This window comes from Balearica regulorum, chromosome 3, assembly GCF_011004875.1.
Source record: "Balearica regulorum gibbericeps isolate bBalReg1 chromosome 3, bBalReg1.pri, whole genome shotgun sequence".
Taxonomy (NCBI): domain Eukaryota; kingdom Metazoa; phylum Chordata; class Aves; order Gruiformes; family Gruidae; genus Balearica; species Balearica regulorum.
The window spans coordinates 21,237,780-21,256,765 of record NC_046186.1 but is presented as its reverse complement, the minus strand read 5'-3'; the positions used below and the strand labels follow the sequence as shown (position 1 = coordinate 21,256,765).

Genomic DNA, 18,986 nt, shown 5'->3' with positions numbered 1-18,986 from the left:
GCAGCATATTCTGTTTGTCTCTAGTATTTGCAAATAATTTGCAAACCCATTCCATTCTTTGCAAATATTGAATATTTGTAAAATACTCCAGGCTAATTATTTGTGCATAGTTCATTTTAGTATTCACCATTTGTGGCTGAGCAATTAGATGCTTACCCATTGGGGGAATCTAATTTAATATGTTTTTAAAATTGCTTTGCTGAGTCAAAGCTCAGCTAGTATAACCTTTTTAATTGGAAAATAATGGAGAGTAAGTTATGACTGCTGCTTAATGCCACCTTATAATTACTGAATAAAATGTAGGGATATTTAAATGTTGTTCTAATTGAATATCAATCACTGAAATCTTTTAAATGCCAAATAATATGATCTTTGAACACCAATGAGCAAAATAATTTATTCAGAAATAATATTAATCTCTGTCATTGTTGAGCTGATTATAATACTAATCTGTACTAATAAATTAATTTCATTCCCAGCCCTTTCAAAATCCTTTATAAAATGTCTTATCTGTAACTCAGAAATGCTTATTTTAGTATAATTCCAAACATTTTCTTTATAGTGGAATGAGGAAACCTTTACAATTGCTAAATACAGAAGTTTTAAATTATACTAAAAATCTTTTAAAAACAATTAAAAGGACAATTTTCAACTTAAGCAAGTTTATTAATGCTTTCAATCTCCTCTAGGCCATTCTTGTGTTAAAAACATTTTTTTGGAATGTAAAGAAACTCTCCAGATGATAGAAAAATTTAATGTAAACAAATGTCTAAGCGCAAGACAACATTGTGGTTTATGAAATATCAATGAGAGCAAAGTAATGCTCCCTTGGAAGAAAAAAAAATCAAAAGATGTCATAAAGCACAAGGGTATCGTGTTATAAATGGCTGCCAAGGTGAGGTAAGGAAAGGCTGGAGGCAGGATCTGATCTCTACTCATGCTGAAGGCAACTGTGAATGGTGAATGTCATCAAGCTGTTTTGTATTACATCATCAGCAGAAGCTTTTTCATGTGCCTATGCTTTGGATCATAGACCCAAGTTAGCTAGCCTTAAAAACACATGTAAGGAAGAATGTTAATGGAGTTTTTGCTGTAAAGCTTATTCAGAAGTTTAAACAGAACTTCTGGGTGTTGTTAATAGAACAGAATTTTTCTTTCTAACCTGCAATATGATTAAAGAATTGGTTTATATATAGCACTGCCTAGCAAGTAGCAGTGCTAACTAATGAGTGATAGTTATTAGGTCTTCTTATTAAATTATATTAACTATTATTAAGTAACATGGTGCTGCACTGGCATGTCAGCCAAGTTTACAAAATAAAAAATGTTGCAAAATAAAAAAAGACTGTCTACAAAGTTTAAATCAGACAGAGAGGTCAAGTAGACAGATAGCTTTTTTTTATAATTAGATTGCAATCACTAAACATTTAGGCACTGTTACCTGCACATTTGCTGGAAAATATCTCAGAAGGAATTAATAGGTCAGGTCTAAGCAGTTTTCCAAAAGCTCTGAAATAGCCAGATTTGGCTTTGTTTATTCTGTAGTGCATGTTGTAAGGGACGGTGTCCAGGAGTATGGTATTTATTTTTTGGAAGAGTGACTTGAAATATAGAACTCCAGTTACTATCTAGGTGACAGATCTGATACTGACCTACATTCAGAAGTTTTCGACAATTTTAAAATGTAATAATATAAAGCAGTACCAGTGTTGCTAGCTGAGTGTCTTCCCACACAAAAAATGCATAAAATATTATTTTTGTGATAAATTATGATTATGGTTGTTCTCTAAAAAATCATGTTGTTCTTTTTTTCCAGTCTAAAACATATATGTGCACTTGGCAAGGGGATACCCTGTGTTTCACAGTCGACTTTGCTCTGGGATTTACCTGTTTTGACAGTAAAACAAAGGTAAGAAGAAAAAGAAAAGAAAACATAACTCTGTTTTATTTTACTGTTATTGATGTTATCATTAACTGTAATTTTTTATGTTGATCAGTAGTAGTAATTTTTTATGTTGATGTCAAGTATTTCTTCCTCAAATGTATTGTACTTTTTGTTTATATAGCACTACTGAAATGTATTCAATTTGAGACTAGAAAGGGACAATTATAGTTGTGCCTTAGCGTGTAAAGATAAATTTTTAAGACAGATATAAAAAAAGTAATTTCTTTCTCAAGTAATAAAAGCATACGAAGTTTATATTTAGCAGAGAACTTGGTTTCTTAGTAATCAAGAAACGTCAAGATTTTTAAAAGATTACCAGTCATGAAAAAAGTCAGTTGTGTCACCTGATTCTATTTGTTTTGAAGCTACAGATATAAAATAGGATTAATTATTCTTCCATAGTAAGAAATTTAGGCCATGTCTAAAATAAACAGAACAAGGGCAAATGCATTTCAAAATCATAATCTATAAGATTAAATTCGCTTATCTTGCAAAACAGAGTGGCTATACAGAGAGAGCCTACAGGGGATGGGTTATGATACATGCCAACTTCCAAGTCCTGTCTGTAATTCTACTATTTTATATATAATAAATAGTGCTACTTCAATTTAAATTATTCTAAATGGATTTTTACATTTTTTTGCCAGTAGAAGTAAACATACATATAAAAATATTTCTGCCTTAATAAAGCTGTACAGTAGGTCTGTCCTCTGAAATACAGTCTTCAACTCCAAACTGAAAGGATTTTTTTAATATATATTAAATAAATTCAGTCAGTCATTCCACATTAAAAGGAAACATGCTGCATTTTGAAATATTGACACAGGATCTAGTTTTTGTATGTCGGTATTTTGGGGGTTTGGGGGCCAAAATGCACAGGTTTATTGCAATTTTGTGCAGATAAATAATGACCAAGATCATTGTTACTTGAAAGTCTAGACTTAGGAGTGCTATCCTATGAGGTAGTATACAAGGTATATATACCTATGAGGTAGTATACAAGTATCCTATGAGGTAGTATACAAGGTTTGCATACCTTTCTCTGCCTCAGGTGATAGTGCATTCTGAAATTGTGCTTTTTGCACAATTGTACACGTTTGGCCTGCAGCCACAAATTAACTATAGAACTTAATCTCATTAGTTTAGACTATATAAAATGTTCCTTTTAAATGTGAAGATTCATTTGGTGTACTCCCACCTTTAAAATTATAAACTTCTCTATTGATATTGCTTTATACAAAATCAGGAAATGAGCCTTAATTAAAATCCTGTTCCTATTGCATTCAGCAGAATCAAGATACTGCCTATCTTACCCTAAGAAAGGGTAAGACTTTGAGCCACAGTGCGTGCCTTCAGTATTGCTGATGATAAGGCTTTAGACCAACCTTTGTTGCTTACCTAAGGAGAAATAGAGAATAACATCAGATAGATTGATTCTGTTGTTAAACTGTAAAAATTCTGGGGCGCTCAAGACATTTATTGTTCATCTGTGTGAGAGATGGAGACATCCCCTGCATCCTCAAACTTTAGTGAGGCAATAATGGGCAGGTTCCTCAGTTCATCTTACTTCCCATAAGTGTCAGCTGGAGTTGACTGTGTTACCCCACACTCATAGCTTTTTCAGAGTATTTCCTACCAACACTGAATGGATTATTGAAGTGGTCAAGCAATGAACAGTTCATTAGGAACACAGCAATTTTGCTGAAAAATTTATTTTCTCTTCCAGACAATGAATTTCAAATTAAAGTCACCTGTTGATGCAAAGAATGCTCTTACACCACAGCAGGTGTTCAGACAGGCTTATTAAAATGAAGGCCAGTCCCCCAGCCTGCCCTATGACTCTAAGTCTGTATCTCAAATTTTGGGCAACCAGCTTATGTACTTATTAAAAAATGTAAAAAATGTCCTTTATTACATTCTGTAAAATAGTATAAAAATGGTGTTCTTATTACAAATGACAAAATAAAAAGGGCAAGAACTTTTGCTTAGGATTTTAAATGTCTTTTAGAAAACTCTTCTCTAGAACAGTTTTGGGGGATTCTTAAAGTTATTTGAAAGAATTACTTAATTTCATACATGTTCTGTTCCAGGGTTGTCATGAGCTTAACTCATTTAGCTTTTACCCTTTGGGCCGCATCACAGAAACAGTCTTGTGACCTGCAGCTGCTTTGTATCTGATAATAGAGTACTTTTTAATCTAGTTGGCTTGGTTGGTTGATCTTTCCTATCATTTGCCTCTAGCTGCTCATCTAAGATAAAAGGATCCCAAAGTGTGCATTTTCTTCCACCTTCCAGACCCATCTACTTCTTTTCCATTCAGTGTCAACTGTTGAGAGAGATGACTGTAGCAATGCCTATTATTGCTAAATTGTTCCTCAGTTCTAGTTTCATCTCCACATTAGCAGTTATATTACATAGCGAACATTCATCTATCCTATTTAAATCCAAACTCATTTAAGCTTTGAATAGTTTTCCGGTGGTCTAATTAGGCCCTCTAGACCCAGTTATAATCTGTTCATGAGTGTAAAGTCTAAGCACCATCACAATGCTGTAGCATAGTTGGGGTTTTCTTCATCTATTTGTCTAAGAAGTCAATGTCAATCTAGGATTCACCAACAGTAGTAAGATGCCATTGCCTAAACCTGTAGGAGACCAAGAAGCCTAGAATTCTTATATATTTTACAAACAACTGTGTAATGTAGAATATATTTTTTGTGTTTTGCAAGACTACATTCAATAATTCATTTATGCATTTCTATAGCATGTTTTTATCTGAGGATTTCAACTTTGCAACATCTGTGTAAGACAGTATTATTTACATTGTGCAGATGACCCAGCTGAAACATGAAAGATTGAGATATGGTATAGAATTGTGTTCAGGTGAAACTGATACAAATGTACTGATAGATCTCTCTAGAATTAAGCTTTTGCCATGGTTTTTGATATTATATAGGCAACTGAAACGTTTACATTTCAGAGAATTTCTAAATAATTGTTTAATTAGTGAATATTAATATTGCATCTGTTGCTCTCACATATGGTACAGAGCTGTTAAGTTTACTTGGTTAGCAACCAGCCTGTTGACATGTGCTATGTTTACTGCCCCAATGTTTTATCTTATTCCATAAACGTTGATCATCAATCTTTATTTCTAGGTAAGAGTGTGTAACAGTCCTTAAATTTCTCTCTCTTTAGAATGTGTTGTGGAGGTTTAAATTCTCTCAGCTCAAAGGCTCTTCAGATGATGGGAAAACAAGAGTAAAGCTCCTTTTTCAGAATCTAGACACCAAACAAATTGAGACAAAGGTAAGCAACATCCTCTTTCTCAGTTTAGTTAAAAGATGAAATGGCAATTACTATCAAGGCATCAAAAATTCAGTTTACTACTGCACATGCATATGGTGAACTCCAGATCATGATTTACCTTTTTTTTTTCCTATTCTCTGGAAACTCCACAAAAAATGGAAGTGATGTAGTATCTATAGATTTATTCCACTATTTGTACCAGTCTGTTTCTGAGTTCTGTTATGATGGTGTTTCACTGTTTCAGAAAGATGATTTCTTTGAAGTTGTTTAGTCAATATAACAGATATATCTAAAATCTGCTTTTATATAGGATAAAGAAAAAATAAAACTATTTAAATGGTAAATACATTTTTAAGCTGCTATATAGTAGACTTAAAATTTTAAGTAAATATGTGCTTAAGGTTTACCAGTAAAATGAAAGACTGTGTAACATTTTTTATCTTAAAAAAGGGAATATTCTTGCAAGAGCCCAAGCAATTCCTGAAACCTGACAGTTCTATCATGAATTAAGACCACTCAGGGCTTTACAGGATCTGGAATTAAGCTGCAGAGACATCCATAGATGTGATATTACTGGTGTCTCTTTTTTTTTTCCTCTAGCGAACATCAGATAAAATTGTGAAACTTAGAATTCAGATTCCCAACAGAACTTCAGTAGTTTCTAATTCAGGATTGTAGTTTGAATCATCATCTGGAGGTTTAGCTGTAATGTCTTCATCTGGGCTCAGATTCTGCCCTGTGATCCCAAGTTTAATGCTGAATAAATAAATGAAAAGATAATTTTTCAATCATGCAGTTTTAAAAAGAACAGAACTTTGATGTGATATGACAGAGAAAAGGAAGGTAAGAGTGAGGTTCATCTGGGATTTGGTGGACAAAAGCCAATGAAAAAAACAGAAAAATATCTGAAGATCTATGAAAATTCTCAAATACTCTTACCTGGGGTTGTACAGGTTAAAGTCACTTACAAAGTGATACTTTTCTATAGTGACCATACACAAATGCTATATATTACCTATCCTTTCTAATGCTTAAAAAATGTTGTTAGAAGAAAATCTCTAACCTTCCTTGTTTATCATAAAGTTACAACAAATGCAATATGCCTTATTTTCTACATCTGTATTAGTAAATTAGTCAGTATTTCATCAGCAAAATTAACCTGAGTTATCCGTTGGCTCTACTGCAAAAGATATTGTAACATCTATTAGAAAAGGTACAATACTATAACTTGGTTGTAGCGGCAGGTCATTTCCACTTCATTTCTCACACCACTCCTTGGAGACAGATAAGGACTACCATCGTCAGTTTATACGTGATCATCTGTTGCAGAGAGCTCACGTAACTTGTTCCAGGTCAGACAGGAAGATTTATACTGGTGTAAAAACCATAATTTGAATCTCTGAATCTGTGTATTAAATCACTAGATAATCCATGTGTGTGATTGGCCAAGAGCCTCCGTTCCATTGCTTTAATACTGGATCATTCCTCTGTCTGTCATCGCAAACAATCTGATTTTTTTAAAATTTTATTTTTATATCTGTGCTTTTCACTTCGATTGTTTTTAATTGGGTTTACCTGTATTTTACTCTGTAGATAGAAAAATTGTAAATTTTAGCATTTTTATGAAATTTTTGATTAGCTGTAAAATAATGATAAAAGTGAATCCTAATGATAATTTTACAGAAAATTTTGTCCAGGAGACAGATTTGTTAAAACACTGAAAATTATTCTTTTGCACAGCTCTAAAGAAAACACCTTATAATTGGCAAAGTTTTCATGAATAGTTGTGAAGTACCTTGAAATTATCAGATGGAAGATGATACGTGATCAGTTCATACAAAATTATATGTATGTGCCTAAATGTATGTATGTATTGTAAATGTTGGAAGAGCCCAGGAAAAGCTTGGTAAAGGCCAGAGCAAAGGCTGACACTAAGTAAGTGAGGATTTATCAGGATTTCAGTGACTATACCTTTTACCACTGCTTCTGCACAGTGCAATGTACCCACTAGGATTTCACATTAAATAGAACTGGGATACAGCTGTGCAGCCTCTGCACTTCAGATAAGTGCTATATATATATGCAGGTATATGCCTACCACCTAAATGGTATTATTTCTTAGACTTCAAAATTACAGACTAGTTGGGAAATAACAGACACTAATACCTATAGTGTAGTACAGTATCTGCCTCAGCTTGTTGTACTGAAAGAGATTTCATTGAGCTGGATGGCACTGAATGGTGAAATGCAGCCAATAATGAGAAACAGAAAATGTCATCGAATAATACAAGTTTCATTTTTCCTGAGTAAATGAACCACTACATGTGAAATAAAGCCTGATACAGATGACACATGTTCACTTGGCAGTGAAGAGTAGAGTTAAGGTTGCAGAAGAATTTTACAGATTATGTCTAATTTTATATGCTCTATAAATTCTTGGGGGAAAAAAAAATCATATTTGGGAATTCTATTTTTGCATCTTGGTTACTAGCTAGAGATGATGTTTTTTTCTCCTTCTATAAATTTTAAGCCAAGCGCTTCTTCCTGTGCACTTCAGTTTTAGGTAAAGAACAATACATTTTTCCATTTGAAAAGTTTTCCATTCAAAAGAGTTAATATGGCCTAGGTTCTTGTCAGTTGTTTCTCCTTCATATTGCCTACAACTTTCCCTCATAGTTTCCCACTTCAGTACTTCCCTGAACTTACCCTGCCTTTAATACTTCCAGTAATAACACCCCTTCGACTCCTTGAAATCCCCCAAAAGTTGTTGCAATACATTCATATTACTGCCAAGACTCAGCGTGTTTTTATCCAGCCTGACAATGGGAAAAAGTTGTTGCAGCGGGTTTGTAGGAGTGTGTGTATTACCTAGTTAGATAACCCATGTGTAATGGGTGACCAAGGGACCCCTGCTCCGGCTGCTGGTCACCGCAGGAAAGGACACTGCTTTGCCTGCCTTCACTTCCCTGTAGGGTGGTAACGGACCTCCCAATCCCTGCCAACAACTTGTGCCACACTTCTAGAAATTCAGCTCCTTTGAGGTGCCCACTTCGACAAATAAGGCAAAAATTGCACATGTGCACACATATGTGAATTCATCACTTCATTTCTGTAGGAAATCAGACTTATTTTTTTTAGAAGAGAGACTTAAAAATTCTGAAATTCTAACATAGCATGTAAATGGATCTGTATGAAAGAGTAGGTCTGCAGCTATTTTGAAAGGGGGAGGAGAGTGGTCGATTACAAAGTATTCCTAGATTGTGGCATTTACATGGAGTTTGTATGGACTGTGGTCAACTCTTCCTTGGATCCGCAGTTTGGAATTCTTTGAGCTGGAAATGCTTTTTCATGCCCCTTTGGTGAGGGACTCTTAAACCTCTGTGCTCTTCAGCCATGATTCTATGATTCAGATTGATGATGTTGACTACATATGCACCTCTTACATATACAAAGTTCATATACAAAAAGATACTTGCTTTTACATTTTCGTAACCATTACAACTAAAAAAAAAACATGAAAACATGAACAAAAAAATCTCTGAATACTTTAGTAGTAGGAGAGAGCTGAAGCCATGAAGGCAAGTAATAATTCATAGTTTACCGTGGAAACTGAGCAAACAGCAAATGAGAAGGGTAGGTTACATGCTTTTTGTTTGCTCCAGTTATCAAAAAAATGAAAATACATCCCACATTACAGGTAAGATCAATGGGTTATAAACACAAACCAGAATATGGAAGGTAGGTGGTTGAAATATTTTTAAACATTAGTTTTTGCAGTATTTAGGAGCTAGTGGAAGTTATGTTTGAGAAGTCCCGATGGATGGGCAAGATTACAGAGAGAAAACATAGCAGGTTTTTTTTTTAAAAAAAGAGGGATTAAGGGGGGCAGAGAGACTTACAGACCAGTTGGCCTAACTTTGATAGTTTGATAGTAGAAAAATAACAAGATTATTTAATAAACAGCAAGATTATTAAATAAATAATTTGTAATTATGGAGAGAACAATAAACTGATAGGAAACTATCAATGTGGAGATAGAAAAATTGCCTCATTTCCATTTCATGACAGGCTAACTAATCTGGAGGGAAACGGCATGTGATTTGTCTTGACTTTATTAAGATTTAAGCATAGTCCCACATGATGTTCTCATAATTTTGGTAAATAGTACCTAAGTTAAGTTACCATTAAAAAAGAGTGATTGAAAAACAAATTCTTAAAGTTGATTCCATCATTTGCTTGCAAAATGGAAGAATATACCTAAATTTGCCTGATCCAGATTCACACCTCTTTAATTTCCTACCTGGTGGAAGCCTGAAGCTGGAGCATGCTCAGTGAAAATTATATCTTTATAAAATACAAATTTTCCACGTAAATTTTCCAATGAATCTGTGAGCATAGTAAAAACCAGGACCCCAATGCAAAAGTCATCTTCCTGCCAAATTTCAGAGTCTCAGAAATGAGTAAACCATTTTGGTTAAAATTTTCTTTTGAAAAGTAATCTGTTGCACAAAATTGGTATGGTAAATATCAGCCAAAACATTTCGTATTTGGGAAAGTTTATATAGCTTATGTACCTGAACACAGGATCCAGTACTGAGAAATTACAAGTAATCTTAATAATAGCTGATATCTTCCATACATGACGTACACTGAATGTTCAAGGTTGCTTTAAAAAACAAAATAAAAATTGAGAGTAGTACTTCCATGTTTTTATTGTCGATTTATCTCCCTTAGCTAAACTGTAGCTACCTGGGAGATAAGACTTTTTTTTTTTTTTTTCCCAAGCATATTTTAATTCAGCATTTCCTTTTTCTTCTCATCTTACTTTTTTGTTGCTTTTATACACTGTGGAAAAGATGGTATTATATTTTAACTGTTCATTCACCCTAGAACAGAAAGAGAGTTTATTTATCTTTCTTCGCTACATTTGCTCTTTTACTAACTTGGTCTCAAATATTTAATGAAAGAAAGAAAGAAAGAAAGAAAGAAAGAAAGAAATGAAATGAAATCATACTGTCGCTAGACTATTGTGAGCCATGTTGAAGCTTCAACTAAATGTTGCAGGTCTCATACACTGCTTGTCTGTTACACATACAACTCAAGAGCCCTGCATATTTATCTGAGTGCACTCAGTATCCTTTCTTCACTGACTTCAAGCCTCAACTCTTCTGTAATGTCAGAGTGGTACAGTGGTACAATGTCATCTGATTTTGCAATTAGACTCTGCAACAGTTTTGCAGTAAATCCTATTCTCTTTAAAACAGGAGAACTTCAGGAGAGTGACCAAGGACAGGTCAGCAACGGTATTTCTTTCTTTAGATTTACTCTATTCATCTGAGAGGATATTTCATATTAGTACTGATGACAGATATGGCAAATTGAGGAGAGTGCAAGCAAAGCTCTCTTTACAGCAACATTAATCTCTAGCATCAATAAAACATGACCTAGCACTCAAGCATTTCTGTATTTTTATTAACATGGATCTTTTGTTGCTGAAGTCTGGTAGTTTGCTACCAAGCATCTTGAGAGCTTGAAAAACATTTGCAAGATGATGGTAGATAAGAGTTAAGATTTTTCCTGTGTGATAGTATTGGACAGTCTGATTGCTGTCAGAAATTTATTTTAATATTTGCTGGAATAGGTGAATTTAGTTGGCTGCTCTTAGACAAGCATCTCCAGAATGACTTTTCAGATGAGTTTCCTGTGCATTAGCAAAGTTTGCATCTGCCAATGCAACAATTAAGTGTTTCAGATTTAGCGGTGGACAGTGGCATTTGGAATCACTCAAGCTGAAAGTGAAAAGCCAGATCCCTGTAGAAGACTGTAAAAAGACTTAAGTACAACTGATAGAGTTGCAATTCATCTGGCACTGGACATTGGCATTGTAGATCTGGTTCTTACACTTGTAGGGTTAGAGCACCATTTTAGCTTATCCTTCTGCTCTTTGTGCAAATGACAGTCACAAAGAGGAGCCCAAATAAAAGTTCATAGCTGAAGAAGCTTTCATACCATAACTGATAATTTATCTTTGCATCTTTATAACAGTCTTAACAAGCTGTGCAATACTAATACATTTGTTCTTCTCAACCATGATAGGGCAACCAAGCCCTGGTATACTTGCTGACATATAGAACTGAATTTATAATTTCCTCTCTCATTTTGACTTCTATGTGGACTGGAGCCAAAACCTGGATATCTTTATCTGTTCTTATTTTACAAAAGACATGGTTATCATTTCAATCTGATTGAAATAACGTGCTGAAGAATACAGTAGTATTAGTTGCACTCTTGTCAACAACTAATAAACACTGAGGCTCACCAATATCCTTAAAGAAGTCATGAAACGCACAGGGCACAACACTGACAGTGTCTCCATTATCTGCCTTTTCTGTGACAGAGGCTCATGTCTTGTTCAAATACTGATTCAAAAGCTCTCAGAAGTAATCAATAAAATTAAGTGTGTGTATGGTAATGATGCAAGAGGTCTGTCAAGCTCTTTATGATATGTAATAAATCCAACTCTCATAGGTGGGTGGATGAAACAAGAACGTATATTTTTCTTACTTGGCTGTGCACATATAGTGATCGAGGTCAGTGTAGTGTGAACATTTTTTTATATTCTCAGCACCAGCAGGCAGTTTTGCAGTCTTGTCCTCCCACTGCTTTAATCCAATCTTTTATGCTCCTCTCTTGCTGTCTTCCTTCTAGTGCCTTTGTTGTACTTAATCCACTTATTAGGATACATACAGTAAACTGAAATAGCTTCAGTTATTGAAATATTAGACATGCACAGATTCTTCTAAATACACTAAAAATAAACTGGCAATCTTAATTAAAGAAAAAAGCAGCAATCAGAGATAAGGCAAGCAAGCATAAGCATAAGGGTGGTGTTAGATGATATAGTATAGAGCAAATAAAATTGTCAGTTACTCAGTCATCTGCCTGGCTGAGTATGGAGAGAAATGTTACCTAAAAAAAAAAAAAAAAGAAAAATAAATTATCAGAGCAACACATTTGTTTGAAAGAAGTGTCATTGGTGTTATTTTCTAGGAAAAATTCACATCACATTCTAAACCCAAAGAGGCTAAATTTCCACCCTTAAAACCATATTCAAGATAGTTTCTTGCTAAGAGACATATTGTGTCCATGTCCTCTGACTATGCACCATTTACATTTCCCCAAGCCTGAAGGCCATCCCTATCTTTTACCAAATCCATATTTCCAAATTAACGCCCAGTCCTCTTCCCCTTTCCTTGTTGTAATTTGCATGCCAGCTCTATCTAGCACCAGAACACCAGTTCTCTGAGCAACCTCTGTCTTGAGCCTGCACAAATCTGAACCCCAACTTCTGCTTTGGATACACGTGACTATTCCAGCCAGTTGCAGGATTGTGAAGGCAGCCAGTGCAGACATCAAACATCCTTCAAACACAAAGCACCACAGCTTTACCCCCATTTGTGGTCTCCTGGGTCAAATACTACTGTGATAAGCTGCATTTCTGGGAGCTTCTGGTGCACAAGGCCTCAGGTGAACCCAACTTTTCGAATACCACCATAGCTGACCACCTCTAACCGAGCCCTCCAGAGCGCTGCTCCTCTTTTATGATCCCGGATGATCGTTCACCCCCCACAGATAACCTAACATAAAACAGGCATGAGAGAACACAAGACAAGTGAACCAGCTGGTAAACTGCATGAGGAGTGCTTACATGCACCTATGCCACTGAGCTCTTTCAACAGCTTTTGAAACTAGCACCACTCTTGAAAATAATCCCCCTGAGGGACCTGCAATATTAACTGGAGAAAATACAGCATTGTCTTCACATAAAACATAGGTTTAACAATACTGCTCCTCTTTCAACTGTATGTAGATTATCTTTTATAGAAATAAGAACATATTATTAGTATTCAAAGGTTATTCACAACAGATTAGACAACTTCTCTCAGATATACAGGAAGGACTACTGCAGTTTGATCCATACGCTGAACTCTGTAGAAACGAAGAGGACTCTGCAATAGGGGCATTGGGAAGGACTGACTCCCAGTGATGAGCCATTCCTGTCTTTGCTCTTTTCTTATCCCAAAACTCTTCACATAACACTGTTAGAGCAGTCTGAAATCCTGCCTACAATCTATGTTAGGTTACGTCTGATGCTTATCCTGATAAACATGTATAGATTCGAAGTGCATAAAGGCATAGTAGAGAAATGGAAAGCTTTGTGAGGAGTGCTCTCAGTTTATTTGGCCACATTTGGTCAGTGTGTTGAACGTCAGAACCTGCGGTGAAATTGTTGGATGATTTCAGCTGATTTTGGAGCAAATATAAGATTAATGTGAGTGGGTTTATATTTTAGAATTTATTGGTTTTAAAGATGTGATTCAGGAGATGTAAACCTTTTACTTGAGCTGAGGGCTGATATACTGGGGTCTGTATTATTTCATACTGAGCTGGATTTCATTAATAATCATGAGTGTGTACTTCATTTTAGTTTTATAAAACTTAGATAATGAGAGTTATGGCACTCATGAGTAGATAATGGCACTATTTTTTCTTCAAAGTGTTTATATTAATTTTATAGACATCTTCTGTCAATAAAATATATTTTAAGAAACTTATTCCCATACTTGCTCTGTAACTATCAATCAATATAGAGAAAGCAGGGGTTTTGTGCCCCAAAAAATCAGAATAAAGATTACGTGGGCTTAAATTCCTCAAAGGATCATAACCAACATTAATGCTTCATTTTTCTTTTACAACGAGATCTAATTTTGAGAATGAGGCCCAAATGATTACTTCAGCAACCAAATGCCAGTTATTAACACTTACCTAAGTGCTTAGTTTGATACAGGTTCTCAAGAGATTTTTCTTCTTTTCGGATAATTATTTCTTAATTTGTTGACTAGCAAGTATGCAAAAGCAGACATTTGAGAGATTTTTGTCTCTTCTCTCAATGTTACTTTCTTTTCTCCTTATTTAACTAGGTATGAATGATAATAAATAGCACATTCTGCTTATTGGTTATATTGGTTTATGCCCCTATTGCATTGCTCTTTGAGGCTTCTTTGTGCACTGAACAAGCACTATAATGAGGGCAGCTGGCTGCCAAAACTTCCTCTGTTCCAAGGCTACTGTGTTTGAGAAGGTCTTCCCCTGTAGTTTTTGTGGATGTTTCATAAAGGATAAAGGCATTTGTAAGGCCTGTTACACCACGAGAAGAGCATATCTTGGGAGCTTGTTGAATATCATTCTATTACTCTTATTGTCCAGTAATATTGCTTATTGTCACCCTATGCTGGAGAAAGTAGATAGTAACAGAAAATTACATTTTTCTGGGAATAATGAATTTGGTCAGTGGGAAATAAAATCCTTGAGACAGTAAACTATATGTGCCTGAGATTGTAAAGAAAGTGCACACAACTTTTAAAAAGAAATCAGTAGAATCTCATCATCATGAAGTAGAGCCCTCAAATACTGTCAGGGTGTAGCGGTTTCTTTCTGCCACTCCTTGTTTCTCTTCTTCTTTGCTGCTCCTTGCTTCTTACTCGTTTCCTCTGCCCCAGCGTGGCTCCTCCATCGGCTGTGGTGCCTTCAGGGGTGTTACCTGCTCTGCCATGGACCACCTCCTATTGCACTGGCCTCATTGCCTTTTGGGAGAATTTATTGCCCTTTCTTTAATGCGTTTCCCCCGAAACACCCCCACGTTGGCTGTGGGGCTGAGCCGTGCCCTGCGGTGGGTGGGTCAGAGCCGGCTGGAACCGACTGTGTCCGGCACGGGGCGGCCCCGGCCTCTCCTCACAGCGGCCCCTGCAGCCCCCTCCATTACCAAAAATTCCCTAGCTATGCCCCATATAGGGTCACAAAATCATGCCTCACAAATACTAGCAAACAGTTTAAGACATTCATTAATAGTAAAACCACTCCTACCTAGCAAAGACACGCCCTTTGATAGCAAAATGGTGTGTGATAGTGCACTTTTCTGGAACAAGAGTCTTGAATTGTAGATACTCCATTTGAGGCAATTTTGTTGAGAAGATACCATAAAATCCTGTGACAGGAAAAGCAGAAGTCCAGTGCTTTGCTTTTTGTTTAAAGGCAAGCTTAGGGAGCGTGCCCCAATAAACTGCTATGTAGCCAGCACATTGTTGAAAACAATGTCTTCTCCCCAAATCAAAAATTGTCCCAAGTGTCCCCAAAATGTATTTGCCAGCTTCAGACTTTACAAATAGTAATATCATGTAAATTGAGCATGTTTCCTGTATTATATTTGTTGTCATTGTGTCAGAATATCACTCCATTTCTGTCTGGGGAGATTGGGGAAAAGAAATTTAGCTTGTGCACGGAAGATGAAATATGTAATAAAAAGTCAAGGGAATCTGAGAACTGGACAAGAGTCAATCTGCTTTTCTTTGTGACTTGGGGCATATGAATTTCATACCCAGCCATATTTCTATATGCAGGCTGTGGTGTGATGTTACCTTAGCTTCCACCCTGCCTCTGGCCTCCCAGCTTGCTTCTCTGGCCCCTTTGGAGGCTGCCGAAGGATGCGTCCTCCTTGCCCTCCCCGGCCATGACTTGACACAGCGTCATCCCCAAACATCCTTAACCTATCAAACATTTTAAAATATTTTGCAATATTTGAATGTTCTTGCAAGTGGAATGCTTTCATTGTCCAAGCTGAGTAAAATGTAAACAATAAAGTAGCACAGACTGAAAACTAAATTGACATGTGACACTGCCCGTGAAGAAGGTACAGATACACATCTTTTATTCTTAACACTTTTAACTTTACAATTCCCTATAAAGATTCAAATTTTCTTTTAAAGTCCATTGTTGTTTGCTGACTAGTCTGTTCTGTATTTATGTAAAATGTTTATAAACCTGAATATGAATTCACATTTTCTCTTTTTTTTCTTTTTCTCTCACTTCCTCTTTCAGGAACTTGAATTTCAGGATCTGACGGCAGTTTTACACTGTATTCACTCCTTTATAGCAGCAAAAGTGGCATCTGTGGATCCAGTATTCATAGACAGTCAGAGTATTGCAAGAAAATATACGTACAGTAACTGATATCAGATTATATGTCGTGACTATGGAAAATAAATTATTTTCTTAAAGAAAGTAGTTATTTCATGCACAATATTGCAACTTTGTGGTTTTATAAGAAGTCTATAGTTGTGTTATCTGTAACGTTAAGAGTTTTCACAATCCGTTAAACATTTTGAATCTATGAGTTAACAAATATTAAGTCAAACTGAATCACTTTGTCATCTTCAGCATTAATTTAAAATTCTAAGTGACTATTCATTCAATAATTGTGGTGTCATTTTGATCTCTGCTCTCGTGGTAATACATACTTCCCTTCATTAGATGATAGAAACGTGGAATAACATTTGAAAAGTGTGTGTCCAAAATTTGGCCTCTAAGTCTCTTCTGAAAAGTGCTGGGCACACAGACAATTTCTACAGCCTTTGCTGTAGAAAATAACTAATTATGAAGACATTTGCCATAGGAAATGAACTTTTATCTTGCTTCTTTATGTTTGAAAAATTATAGTTCCACAGTCCAGTTCTTTTGATGCCTGAGAGTTTAGCTCTGGCAAAACACTAAGTACTCTATTTCAGACCAAGGAAAAGACATAAGCACACACTTGGCTCTAAGCATATTAAGTAGCACCAGTGTATGCAGAAGGTAATGTTAAGTATGTATTTAAATATCGTGGTAGATCAACTGAAGAGCTTTAGACTTTGCTAAGAAGCCTAACTATAGGCACTCAGTTTTAGAAAACTTGCCATAGAGTTTTCTTATCTATTAATAAAGCTTCCATGAATCATTCATTTATTCATTCATAGATTGCCTTGATGCTATCCTTTGATGTGATGCTCTGTATGGTTGAGAACAGCTCTTTTAATAACTGTTTTGTTTGAAGGAGGATGCTCCCAGTACCTGGTGAACATAACAAAGCATAAAGATTTTTCTGGGCCATCTACCTTTTTTTTTCCTACAACTCTAACCCTGATTTATACACAAGCGAGGTCAGTTTTGTCCTTGCTAAGGAAATAATATTGTTCTACTTTTGATGTATTCCTAACCGTCCTTCTCAAATCGTCTTCTTATATGCACAGATAAGACTTCCTGCTATTGAAAACTTATATGAGAGGAAGACATTTTAATCTTAGGGCATATTCCTTGTAAGTAATACCAAACATTGCAGGTTTCTGAGAGAGAAGGCTCGGTTGTTCTCAAGTGCAGGTTTGAGGCAAATATTTTTTTCCCAAATAAAACAATCAAAAATCAAGCAAGAAGAATATCCTAATAGATACAATGGCTATTGAGTGAACTCATCAAAGTCTTCCCTAAATTTTAGGAGTCTAGTGAAGTGTCCTGCTAAAGTAAAAGCCTAAAGTTACTGTATCCCAAGGAAAAGAGGTAGGTGCCTTTAAAAGCTCTCAGGTGAGGAGTGTTTTTAGGGAACTTCAGTGCTTAAATTTAGTCGGAGAAGTTCCTGCTCTTAAGGTTCTTAAGGTAGTCTTGGCAGGCTGCAAGGGGCCCTCAGGCACTTACTTTAAATGGATGTTTATCTGTCCACCTAAAGCTTAGGCACAGAGGAAGGGCCTGAAGTAGGTGATTTGATCCTACCATAAGGATCACCTGTTGCCAAGTGTTATCCATAAATTCATTTGAACAGTAAGGACTCCGTTTGCAATTCCAGTGTTGTTTATGGTTCTAATGTTGTTTGCAAGGAGGCATAGTAGGAGTGCTAACTCCTGTTAATATTTAGCAAAGGTGAGAAATATTTTTGTTAATTGTAAATAAATATTTCTAGTTGTTATGGTATTTTTTAACAAATATTCTCTCAGTTTTATATTATATTTTTTCCAAAAATTCAATCCAAAAAAAGTCTTTCTCAAACATGCTTTTATTCAAAATGTTTCATTTAATTTTCAGCTTTCCATTTTATTTTCAGCTCTTTGTATTTACTGAGATTTTAACACTCACAAATTATAGCATTAAAATTAGAATAGCTTTCTTACAATCAGTTCTCAGTCATTGGCATGAACAATTATAAGTGACAGTGTCTGTATGATGAACAGTGATGGAATTCCTTCAATTTTGTTTTCCTGCTATTTTCTCATATACAAAGTGCAACACTAACATGGAACAGTAGAAAACTGTACCAGCTAGTACTGAATTGATACTAGTCAGGCCTCTAGACTTAATGTTTCAAGTATCATGTGATTGAAAACACCATTGTATCATCTCCCCAAATACTGTAAATAAAACTTACACCAAAGTAAGCTTAGTTTATTAAGTAATCTTTCCTTTCTACCAAAAAATTCTGTAATTCAAAAGGAGCATTATTAAAATTTTTTGTTTTGTGAGAGCAGCTGGATATTGCATGTTTACATTAGCCACCTTCACAATTTTTAAATCAAGTTGCCTATACTGCTTTGAAGTAATTTTATTATTTGTTTCATGGAATTTCTTAATTCTTCTAGACTTCTGGTGAACTGTGTTCTCTAACATTTTTGCAAGACAGTAGTTTTCCTCTGATATGTCCAAATCAATCTCAAGGAATATTAGAAAAAAAATTCTTATAAATTCAACCTCTGGATTTTCGGGTTGGTTTTTAGAAATAATTATCCAAACATATTTTTAATGAGAAACCTGCAGATCCTTTTTAGCGCACTTGCTTTTTCCTTACTTTCACATTCAGCAAGAATCTCAAGGCAGGCAC

At 35.4% G+C, this 18,986-nt stretch overlaps 1 protein-coding gene across 1 annotated transcript in view; it reads left to right on the top strand.

The window, feature by feature from the left end:
* SNTG2 (syntrophin gamma 2) overlaps positions 1-16,740 on the top strand; it is a 285,035-nt gene extending 268,295 nt beyond the window's left edge. Inside the window, exons 15-17 of the mRNA XM_075747252.1 lie at positions 1,817-1,909; positions 5,141-5,251; positions 16,187-16,740. Coding sequence (XP_075603367.1) covers positions 1,817-1,909; positions 5,141-5,251; positions 16,187-16,318 — 336 coding nt within the window. The 3' untranslated portion in view covers positions 16,319-16,740. The remainder of the gene's footprint in view (positions 1-1,816; positions 1,910-5,140; positions 5,252-16,186) is intronic.
* Positions 16,741-18,986: the final 2,246 nt, after the last annotated feature.